The 12,472-nt window shown below is 41.4% G+C and overlaps 1 protein-coding gene across 4 annotated transcripts in view; it reads left to right on the top strand.

The window, feature by feature from the left end:
* Positions 1 to 706: 706 nt before the first annotated feature.
* Positions 707 to 12,472, top strand: part of reps2 (RALBP1 associated Eps domain containing 2) — a 182,717-nt gene continuing 170,951 nt past the window's right edge. For 2 of the 4 annotated variants that reach the window (XM_059650393.1, XM_059650394.1), the window contains exon 1: positions 707 to 2,014. In XM_059650393.1, coding sequence (XP_059506376.1) covers positions 1,841 to 2,014 — 174 coding nt within the window. In that variant the 5' untranslated portion in view covers positions 707 to 1,840. The remainder of the gene's footprint in view (positions 2,015 to 12,472) is intronic. The other 2 variants (XM_048540758.2, XM_048540760.2) reach the window with 1 other exon arrangement.

Here is a 12,472-nt window from a genome sequence, read left to right on the forward strand (position 1 = left end):
CGGAACCATCTCATTGACATGGATTTGTGCAGAATTGAAGATTGAGGAGCTTTTAGTACACGCCTCATTTTTGTTCGACCTCCTCGGAGCATCCAAAATTCCGGGAAAGGTGTTTTCTCAAGTATTCCAGAAATTAACTTTTTTATTTAAAAAAATTGAGCTGTGCAGCAGAGGTCGCTATTGGCAAAAAGTTTGAAAGCGTTCCATTCAGATTAATGTTTACTCTTTGTTAGTTTAACTGAAAATAATTTGAACCTCGATGATTACACAACCCGTGTATTTTATTAAGCTATTTTCTCAGAAAAAAATCTAAAGAAGACCAAACATCTGGAAACGGATTATGTGAAGGTGACCAGGTTGCTATTCAAAATATCAACATACTTACAAATCTTTTTATCTTAAAATGCTTAACTTTTGTTTGTTGAATTGAGTTGCAATTACACTTCATTAGAACAATATGATTTGGCATGTTATCAAAACAACTCTCAGTTAGTCTGAATTAGAATTCAACTACCTCCGAAACAATACTGTTTCTTTTCACTGACCTCTGCCTGATCACAGGAACTCACTTACTCGTACAGATATTTATATGATTGCTCCTTTCAATGCATCGACAGTTATTAGATTGAGAATGTGAACGCCCGAGAAATATGTCAGCAACTATAGTCTTCGCTAATGCCTACGCTACGAAACGCAGTCTTCTTCGCAGTGTAGTGTATAGTGCATCTATATTTCACCGTTTCCCGCGATCAAACGGAATATCTTTGAAACCAGCGTATCTGCATTGTTCTAATAAACGATGTTACAAACCGGAAGCAGCTCATCTGTTTCATGCAAGCGAGGATCGCTGATGAGAACATGTTTTCAAACCAGCGTTTATTCTTGCAGTTGATTACTGAAAGTAACGCCGGTTTGCACGGCCTCATCCCACAGCTGCAGCAACGTCTGGATTGAATATTACAGGAGTTGAGGTGATACCTGCCCTGTAGAAACAGCTCGTCCGAATTCTGCAACAACAGCAAGACTGAGCACAGCAGCTGTAGTAAAAATTAATACTGCAGCTGTAGCATCACCTGAAATAAATGCTCCATCAACATCTGGACTGAGCACGGCAGCTGTAGTAAAAATTAATACTGCAGCTGTAGCATCACCTGGAATAAATCCTCCATCAACATCTGGGCTGAGCACTGCAGCTGTAGTAAAAATTAATACTACAGATGAAGTATCAGCTGGAATAAAATCTGCAGCAACAGCTCGACAGTGCAACTTTAGAAACAGTTGAATTGAAGCCTGGAGCTGTAGTAACAGATGGGCTGAACCCTGGAGATGTAGTAACAGATGAATTGAACTTTGCAACTGTGGAAACAGATGAATTGAAACCTGCAGCTATGGTAACAGATGAGTTGAAGCCTGAGCTACAGTAACAGATGAATTGAAGCCTGCAACTGTAGTGACAGACGACTTGAAGCCTGAGCTGTAGTAACAGACGAATTAAGCCTGCAACTGTAGTAACAGACGAATTGAAGCCTGAGCTGTAGTAACAGATGAATTGAACTTTGCAACTGTAGTAACAGATGAGTTGAAGCCTGCAGCTGTAGTAGCAGATGAATTGAAGCCTGAGCTGTCGTAACAGACGAATTGAAGCCTGAGCTGCAGTAACAGATGAAGCCTGCAGCAACAGCTGGATCCTGCAGCAAGACGGTGATGACGTCAGGTCGGCTGCTTTAAAAAATGGTGGTTGGTGTGGAGTCAGAAAATAGGAGATTTAGAGACGGCTCGGGTTGTGGCAGGCAGCAGCAGCATCAGAAGGAGGTAAAGTGGCCCGGGGAGAAGCTGCAGCATGTCCCGAGACTGTGCAGTGGGCTTGCTGCTGACTGAGCAAGAGGACAAGCGCTTCTCCGACCTTTTCTCATTCACTCTGCCAGACGCCGATACAACAGGCAGAGTTGCAGCCGGAGTTAAAGTTGGCGAGTTATTCCAAGCCTCCCAGCTCCCCCCAGACACTTTGCACCAGGTAAGTAGAGGAGTTTTTAAAATCAATTCAACGATGTGTTCAGTTGTTTGCTGAGTGATTGCACGCAGTGTGTTCCTGTGGACGTCGGCAGCTGTTGTAAAGCTATAACTTTTAAAATGTGTGCTTCTGTGTTTTCCGACGAACATCTTTACTCAGTGTGGGTGTTCTTTTTCAGTTTTCAAGTTGCTACGAGTTGCTCTCATCTTTACGGCTGAATTGGCTGAAACAAAAATGCCTCCCGAGTTTCAGTAATTGTAAAATGGGTCCAATTTATTTAATCGATGTATTCATACAATCTGTGGGCTAAATACGAATTCTGCCACTATGATACATTGTAGTAACGACAATCGCCACAGACCTGGATGGATTCAGTTCGCGTATTTATGAAGGAACGTCCTCTTCCAACAGCCAGCCGTTGTCTGGGCAGAATTTCCATATTTCTGCAGTCCCTGCTATCTCTATTCCATACTTCTGATTTTTTTTTAAAAAAGCAATTAAGTTCTAAACCTTGTATAGCCCGGTAAGTGAGGTGCTGGCTGGCGTTAAAGTCGAATGCACATTGCTGAAACTAAACATTTTTCTGTTCATGCTCAGATCTGAGCATTGCTGACACTTGCCCATTCATAGTAGCATTTGTGAAAGTGATGGTGCTCCATCTCCTTTGATACTCCACTGGGAATGTGAGATGGCGTGTTTCGGACGATTTCACCCCGCCACATGGAGAAACCATGACATCTATTGAATTAGGAGCGATGTTCTTCTAGCTTGTGGTTGCAGGGTATGGCTAGTTTATTGCACTGCACGGTGTCCTTGTGATGGATGCACGTCCACGTGCATGTCCATCTTAAAGCCAGCAATTCTTGGGCCCAGCCTGTGTTGATCCCTGTATAGCCCATTCCCAATTACTAAACGGAAAGTACTGCAAATGCTGAAACCTAAAATAAAAGCAGTGCTGCGAAAGCTCGACAGGTTTGACAGTATCTGGTGACAAAGAAAATTAACATATTGAATCTTGGTTGATTCATCAGAAGATAAACTCCAGGACTGAAGAACAGTTATTTTGTACTCTTAAGTGCTGCCTTTATTCTTCTGTCTGCAGATGTTGCCATAGTTACTCTTATTTTCCCCCAGAACTTTGTTTTTTACTTTGGTCCCAATTGCTGTGTGGTTGTAGCTTAGAGGGAGCATTGATCCGGTCCTTCCAGATGGTAGGTGATGTTCCTTTAGGAAGTGCTGGTAAAGAAACTTGTTGCAAATCAATAGTCTTGCATATAGTTACAGCTGTAGTGTACAATAGCAGCTACTAAGGTTCTTACCGGTCATTTGGTTTTGGGCCAGTGCTGACCTCCACATGCGCTGGCGAGTCAATGATGATAACCCAATTGGCTGTCACTTGGAGATGATTTGTCCATCCCTTGTTCAAGGTAACTATTGCTTGATACTGCTGTAGCACAAATTCTTGTTGCATGAAGATGTGGACTGTTTCACTGTTTTGGAAATTGGAAGTGGAACTGAATACCAATGTGATCACCTGTGAACATGCTAATTTATGGAGAGATGCTCATTGATGAAGCAGCATGGAAAAAATCAACTGATCTTAATGGATCAATTTTGTATTATGTGGTAGCTTTCTAATAGTTTTCTAAAGGGCTGGATCTGTTTGGCTAGTGTTGTTGGAGCAAGAGTTCAGAACCAGAACAAGGAATTCAAATCAAAATCTTCATGTCCATAGCCGTTTACCAGTTCTTGGTGTCAGGTTGGTTTTGTTTTGTTATTGATTCGTGGATGCAGATGTTGTTGACTGGCCCAGCATTCATCACCCATTCCTAGTTGTCTTTGAGAAGAAAGTGGTGAGTTCCCTCCTTGAATTGATGCAGTTAGATTCTCAACACTGTTGGAGGAAGGAATTCAAAGTCTTCTGACCCAGCAACAGTGAGCAGGAACAGCAAGATATTTTCAAGGCTGGCTCTTGAAGGGGAACTTGCATGTGGTAAAGTCTCCATTGTACCTCCTGGCTTTGTCCTTCTGGATGGTAGCCTTTCTGGTTTTAGAAGGTGCTGTCCAAGAAGTCTTGATAAATTTCTGCAGTGTATGTTGTAGATAATACACACTATTGGTAGGATCAGTAATGAAGGGAATGGATATTTATTTGTCAATATGTTGCCAATGGAGCAGACCGCTTTGTTTTGGATGGTACCATGCTTCTTGAGTGTTGTTTGGAGCTGCAATCTATCACATGCCTGACTTTGGCTTTGTAGGTGGTGGACACTTTTTGGGAAATGAGGAGAGTTATTTACTGTAGGATTCCTAGCTTCTGACTTGCTCTTGCAGCCACAATATTTTGCATAGAATTCCTACAGTGTGAAGCAAGTCATTCATCCCATTGAGTCCACACCGACCCTCCTGAAGAGCACCCCACCCATCCTATCTCTAACCCTGCATTTCCCATGGCTATACCACCTAGCCTGCATATCTCTGGACACTATATGGGAAGTTTAGTATGGCCAATTCACCTAACCTGCACAGCTTTGGACTGCGAGAGGAAACTGGAACACCCAGAGTACACCCACACAGACACAGGGAGAATGTCTGTCTGTGTGGAGTTTGCACAGTCACCTGAAGATGCAACTGAATCTGGGTTCCTGGTGCTGTGAGGCAGCAGTGTTAACCACTAAGCCACCAGGCCACCCTCAATAGCTAGTTTGGCCAGTGTAATTCAGTTTCTGGCCAATGGTATCCCCCCCAGGATGTTGATAATGGGTAATTCAAAATTGTGTTGCAGGTCATTGAATGTCAAGGGGCAATGGTTAGATTCTGTCATTAGATGGTTATTGCTTGACTCTTTTGTGCCATGAATGTTGTCATCCTAACCTGGATATTGTCAAGATTTTGCTGCAATTGGATGTAGACCTTTTCAGTATCTGAGGAGTTATGAACGGTACTGAACGTTGTGCAATCATCAGCGAACATCCCTACTTTTGACCTTTATGGCTGAAATTAATCGGGAACACATCTCAAAATAATTGGGAAGCAATGGGTTAGTTGCTTGGTATGAACTACATTGAAATTTGCAAGCTGTTTTATGTATTTATATAATTTTGAAGCCAAAATATTGTAAGACTCATTTAAATTGTGTACATAAATAATTTTGCAAAGCATTTTGATAGACAGTTAAATTGTTATAACAGAATGAGCTTATTATGAATCCATGTTTTCCAGTGACTAAATAGAATTGTCCAGACAATTCACTTTAACTAAGTTGTTAAAGTGGAGGTCTCTGTAACTTCTGCCATTTTTGGAAGATCATATGCAGAATAGCTCTAAATTCTGATCATTCATCTGCAGTATAAGGCCAGTGGCTGATCGTCATACAACATGGAAACAGACCCTTCAATCCAACCAGTCCACACCAACCATGTCTCCAAACTAAACTAGTGCAGCTGCGTTTGCTTGGCCCATGTTTGTCGAAACCTTTGGTATTCTTGCCCTGATCCAAAAGTGTTTTAAACGTTTTAACTTTACCTGTTTCCACCAAATTCTCTGTCAATTCATTCCACACACAAGCTACTCTCTGTGTAAAGAAGAAAAAAAGTAGCCCCTCATCCTTTTTTTAAACCTTTCTCCTCTCAACTTAAAAATATACCCCCTAGGTTTTGAAATCCCCCCAATCCTAAGGAAAAGAACATTGTCATTCACCTTATCTATGCCCATCATGATTTTGTAAACCTCCGTAAGGACACCCCTTAACTGCCTGCATTTCAGTGAAAGAAGTCCCAGCTTCTTCAGTCTATTTTTAATATCTCCATTCCTCCATTCCCAGTGACATCATAGTAAATCTTTTCTGAGCCCTCTCCAGTTAATAATAATCTTGCTATAACAGGGTGACCAGGGCGGGACTTAGTACTTTAGAAGCGCCCTTGCCAACATCCTGTAAAACCTCAACATGACATTCCAACTCCTACACTAAGGTTTGAGCAATGAAGGCAAGCATACTAAGTGCCTTCTTAACCACCCTGTCTACCTGAGATGCAAATTTCAATGACTTATGTGCCTGTGCTAACTTGCTGAGAATAACTACGTGTTTGGGGAATTTATTTTCATACCAGCCCTATAATGTAGATAGTTTTCAAAACAAGAATTCCAAAGGCATTCTCTAGTGTGAAAAGGTGCACTGTATTCATCCCTGATAGACAATGGGGGAGCTGTTGTGTTACAGTGTGTCATGTCCCTGCCTCTGAATCAGAAGCTGCAGACTCCAATCCCATTCCAGAACTTGACAGTTACATTTGTAAAGTAACCAAACAGGCTCATTATCAAGCAGGAAGTCCTTCCAGTATACCATGGCAGGCGGGAAGAGTAGTTTCCTGCTCAGCCTTGCTTGATTCAGTGACATTCTTTCAAGCTGCAGCATCAGCCAATTGGTGATCAACTTCTGCAAGCAGACGCAAGCATATGCTTTGTCCATCCAGGAGAGCACTAGGTATGGGAAGCAAAAAAGTAACAGCAAAGCATTTCCTCGTTATACAAGTCAAACTTACTTAAGTTAAAATGACCCCACAAAGCATATAAAAGAGAAGCGATCTGAATTTAATCTGTTTTGGTATTTGAAGTGATGATTAATGAACATAAAATCACAGGAAATTATGTTGCTCAACTTGAAAGACGGCTAAAAATAAGCAAAATGTTGCAACACTCGGCAGGCCTGGCAGTCTGTTTTTGAGAGAAGAAGGTTGGGTTGTTTTGAGTTCATGAACCTGCTTTGGAGGGGATACAGAGGTTTACCAGGATGTCATATAATCTGACGTTTTCCCAGCCACCATCAGTTCTGCAGAAGGGTCACCGGACCCGAAACGTTAATTCTGTTTTCTCCTCCACCGGTGCTGTCAGACCTGCTGAGTTTTTCCAGCAACTTTGTTTTGGTTACCAGGATGTTGCCTGGTCTAGTGGATTTTAGTTATAAGGAGAGGTTGGATGAACTCTGATTGTTTGCCCTGAAATGACCGAGGATGAGGAGGGCAGTCTGATAGATGTTGGCAAACTTATGAGATGTATAGATAGGTTGGATAGTCAGAGGCTTTTTCCCAGGGTCAAAAGGTCAACTACAAGAGAACACAGGTTCAAGGTGAGAGGGAGAAAGTCTTAGGGGAGAAGTGCAGGGAAAACTTTTAACCCTGAGGGCAGTGGATGCCTGGAACGCACTGCCAGTGGAGGTGTTGGAAACAGGCACGTTAGCAACATCTAAGTAGTATCTTGATAGACACATAAATGGAAAATGAACGGAGGGAGAACAACTGTACACGGGTAATAAGTAGCAGGCCTAAATAAGGATTAGGAACGAGTGCAGGCTTGGTGGGCTGAAGGGCCTGTTCCTGTACTGTATTGAATTGTATTGTGACCTTTGTTTGATGTGGGGTGGTGTGGAGGAAGAGGGTGGCTGTTAATTGCTGGTGGTTATACTTAATGATATTCGGAATCCTCTCTACGGCCTTGCATTCTACCTATGTACTCTAGATGTGTACTTAGGCCAACTATAACCTGCTGCTGGTGTTCAAAGATGTTATTAAATAATCCAAGTGCTGACCCAGAATCCTATTTTTTCCTGTCATGTACAAGGTATATTTCCTGGGATAAGGGGACTAATCTTATGATGAAAGGTGTGAGGTTGAGCAGAGAGATTTATAAAGGACGTGAGGGGCAAACTGTCTTGAGTGGCTTGTGTGTGGAATGAACTTCCTCAGGATGTGGGTATAATTACAACATTTAAAAGACGTTTGGATAAGTACATGAATTGAAAAGGTTTGGAGAGATAAGAGCCAGGGTTTACAATACAGGAGGTTCTGCTATTATGTGTGTTCCAGCAATACAAATTGGTCAAACAAGGGGTTGGTTGAAGCTGCAAATTTTTTTCTGACCTTTTTTTATTATTGATGTTTTGGAAGAAGTTTTTAGGAAGTATTGTAGGAGAGTAAAATTTTAGATTTCACATTTTTCCTCATCCTTGATAATGCACCAAGCCATCCTTCAACCCATGGACCAGGGTACAATAGCAGCTTTTAAAGCTTATTATTTAAGGTGTAAATTTGACAAGCTCATTGCAGCCACTGGAGGTATTAAGGACAGTGTTCTTCAATTTTTGAAGCACTTTAACATCAGGAATGCAATTTGACATTATTGTTGAGGCCTAGGGTGCTGTCAGTGAGGGCTGCTTGCATGCAGTTTGGCAGAAGCTTCTCCCAGATTTTATTTCAAGATTTTAAAACCTTTGATCTATCAGGAGAGCTCCAGAGAATCAAAGAACACTGTGTCGATCTTGCAAAGCAAGTTGGATTTGAAGAAGACGAGAGTGAATACATTGAGGAGCTGCTTGAGTCCCACTGAAGACCACTCCACAGCTGATCTATAAGAACTTGTCACTAGGGGGTAGTGGAAGCTGGAGATGATGAAGAAGTAGTAGTTCAGGATGCAGTACCATGAGAGCTTTCCACTTCTGTTTTGTCTTCTATCCTGAGGAAAATTGAGAAGCAGTCGCAGCTCTTGGAGGACAACGATTACAATGCAGAATGCAGCAGGGTAGCAGCTTGTGGAATAACATCTTACTTGAACATGAACAACTTCTCCATGAATGAAGAGTAAGGGCAAAGCAACAAAAACTGGATTCCTCTCTTTTAGGCCAATCCACAAGAAACAGTCAGAAGACAATGAACCACAACCATGCACTTCTGGATTAACTTTTTTTTTGCCCTAACCCCGCAACCACAGCTGCACCTGAAGGTGATGATGATGACAATCCTCAGTCCCTGCATTAACAACAGAGCAACCTCAAAAAAACCTCCCCCATCAGGTTATCTTGACATTATTTTCAAGATAATGTGTTAAATTTACCACTTTTTATTTCATTATTAGATATGAATAAACATTCTATTCAAACTGGTTATTCTTTTGCTTTTAGGCTTTTGAGTCATTTATGAGCCTTTTTAAAAAATTTTGTTTGTTTTTTGAGTGGATTTTGTTTTGGTGGTCTGTACCTAACCCAGCTTTTCCCATAGGCCCTGTTATTTCTGTAGTGTGATTTTTTTCTATAATGCGAATGTTGCACAGGACGCAACTATAGTGTTACAGCAGAATTAACTGTATGCCCTAGGCATTCAAGCATTTAAATTAGAATCATTAGAATTGACAGCACAGAACGTGGTTCTTTAGCCCGGCTTGCCTGCGCTGTCTCTGTGATTGTGCTGCCAAATTAATCCTTTTGTTCTTTCCTTGTGGACTTGCAACTTTTTCTTCAAATGTTTATTTTCAAAAGGGAATTGAATAATGGAAATAGATTCCATAATAACATTTTGGGAAATGCAGAACTCACTGCGTAAATAGGTTTTTCTGCTATGATCTCTTAAAAAAAACATTTTTTTCTGTCATTTTGTAGCATTTGAATATTGTTCATTGCGCCAGCATTCATTTCCCATCCCCAATTGCCATTCAGAAGGTGATGGTGGTGAGCTGCCTGCTTGAAATGTTGTTGGTGTATGTAGGCCGTCACTGCCACCAAGGAGGGAGTTCCAGGGTTTTGTCCCAGCAGCACTGAAGTTATGTAATGTGTACTTAATTTTGTTCAAGTTTCTACATCTGATTATCTATTTCAGGAGGATAAGTGACTTTGAAAGGAGCTTGCAGATGCTAGTGTTCCATGTTTCTGTTGCCCTTGTCCCTCTAGAAGGTAGTGGTCACAGGTTTAGAAGGTTCTGTCTAAAGAGCCTTGGCTAATTTCTCTGATCCATCTTATCAGTGATGCACACTGCTACTAATGAGTGTAGGTGGTGGAGGGAGTGAACAATTGTTCACAGGATGTGCTGTTGAGCTTCTTGAGTGATGTGCATCCATTTAGCCAACGGGGGAGTATGCCATCACAGGAAATGTCTGAGAAGCTCAGCAGGTCTGGTAGCATAGATGTTGCCAGATCTGCTGGGTTTCTCCGGCATTTTCTAATTTTATTTCGGGTTTCCAGTGGCTGCAGTAGTTTGCTTTTCATTTGAGTATTCCATTGCAGTCTTGATTTGTGCCTTGTACGCGGTGAACTAGTTTTGGGAGCTCTGTAAAACTGAAACTTCCCCACTTTTTTTTAAGGAATTGGAATGTCAAAGACTGACATACCGTGAGCTTTGGTTCTCCTTAAATTTCAGAAATACACTTTCTTTTCATAAAAATATTGTTTGTTATACATGTGATACCAGTGTGGAGCTGGAGGAATTCGGCAAGCCCAGGCAGCATCAGAGGAGCAGGAAAGTTGAAGTTTCGGGTCAGGACCCTTCAGATTTCTGAAGAAGGGTCCCGACCTGAAACATCAACTTCCCTGCTCCTCTGATGCTGCCTGGGCCTGCTGTGTTCTGCCAGCTCCTTGCTGTGTTATCTCTGACTCCAGCATTGACAGTTTTTCCTATCTTTTTTATGTACATGTGTCTTGATACAAAGATATCTGTCCAATAATTGAATGGAGCCCCATTTAACTTCGGCAGAAAGATTTTAGATGGTGGTTTTTCCCCACTGCCTTGGTGGCAGCTGTTTGCAGATTGAACTTTCAGTTATTGGACTCTTCCAGTGTCTCAAATATGTAAACATAATCCTGCATAAGTAAGAAGTGCTTTGGCTTGTGTTTGCAAATGCAGGGAATGCCAAACTGCCAGTGTTAGACTGGTTCATGTGCAAAGATTGTACAGAAATGCTTCACTAACTGTGCATGTATATATAGATATGTCATTACATAAACATTGTCCTATATAAGTAAGGATTGCCTCTGGCTTTTTTCTTACAACTGCAATGAATGCCAATCTTCCAATATCTGTTCATTTTACATGCAAAGACTGGACAGAAATAGTCCAGTAACTGTGTAGATACAATTTAATTTATGAACTATGTCTACTTTTGCAAAAATAAAATAAAGGCACTTGCCTCTCAACAATGTTCTGTGCAAGCCACTTCCACTGTCACAGAATTACAAAACTGCTGTAGCACAGAGAGGTGGTTCAGCCCATCAGGTCTGTGATAGCTCTCCAAACAAGCAATGCACCTCGTTTTCTCCCTACAACTGCGCACGTTCTTTACAATTGGCATATTTTAGGGAGACACATATCTGGCAAGATTATCTTTGGCTGAATTTGTTTTCCGTCAACGGTTTCCGGAAGGAAGTGCACACTGGTTGAGTATGGAACACAGATTGTGACTTGGGTAACCTGCGTTGGGGATGCTCTGTTTCACAGAGGGCTAGAGGGCACATGTGAAATCTTCACCCAGCAAGGAGCTATGGCTTTGTGGGAGGTGGATAACACCACTGATAGTCTCTCTGCTTCAGTTGCGACCCTTCTGTCATGTGTCTGAGTGAATGCCTGCCTGAATTACAAGTTTGAACCCAGTTGAGGCTCTGTAGGAAGCCTAACAGCCTGTTAGTGCAATTGTCAGCCCAAGCAACATGTAGGGCCATTACCAATAAATCACATGGTACTCCTGTTGAATCCATATTCAGCATACTGTTTTGCTATCTACTAGTGAGTAACCACCATCACTCTTCTTCATTGTGGCAACGGCATAGGATTTGTAATTCCAAGGCCCAGGCTAGTGCCTTAGAGACACCATAGCAGCTGGTGGAATTTAAATTCAATTAATAATTTGTGGAGCATTCAGCTAACTTCAGCAACAGTGACCATGAATCTAACTTCAATTTGTCATTTGAAAATAAAACCTAGCTGGCTCACCGATATTTTTACCCTACGCATGCCTCCAGACTCCCCCTGCACCCACCTAAAATGTGGTTGACTCTTAACCAATTTCTGACGTGTCTCTCCACTCACTCAGCTCGAAGGTAGTAAGGGATGGATAACAGAAATGCTGTAGTGACATGTGAATTGTAGGCTTTAGTCAGGCTTATGTGAAGTAGAAAAGTGTAATCTTTGCACAAAAGGAAGGAGTATTTGAAATGCTGAGGCAATTACAATCAAGGAAATTAAATTATTACTGAAGAGCTATGGTCTGAATTGTGTTGCTTTGGTGAAATAAGACAGCAGCAAAGGTCATTGGTTTAAAAATGGGCAGCATTTTTTTTTCAGGGCCTAGGATGTACACACTTTTTTTTACTTTCTTTTAAAAATCTGCCAGTAATTTTCGTAGTGTCTGTAATCATTTCAATACTTAATTGTTATGAAAATCATTTTCAACATCCAAAGTGCACGGAATTTAGTTTGTAGAACTGGTAGATTTACATTGTTTCTCCTCTTTTGGCCAAGTTTACACAATTTAAACAGCAACATAATCTTGTGTTTTATACAGTGCCTTTCCAAGGCAATCAAATATCCAAAGGCACTTCAAAGTAGTCATGTGAAGTAAGCTTTGACATGTCAGTTATGTGAAGAGATGTTAAGGCAGACAGGCGAGAGCTTTGTCAAATAAGAAACTTCAAAGGAATATCTTAAA

The sequence above is a fragment of the Stegostoma tigrinum genome, chromosome 12 (genome assembly GCF_030684315.1).
Source record: "Stegostoma tigrinum isolate sSteTig4 chromosome 12, sSteTig4.hap1, whole genome shotgun sequence".
NCBI classification, from domain to species: Eukaryota; Metazoa; Chordata; class Chondrichthyes; order Orectolobiformes; family Stegostomatidae; genus Stegostoma; species Stegostoma tigrinum.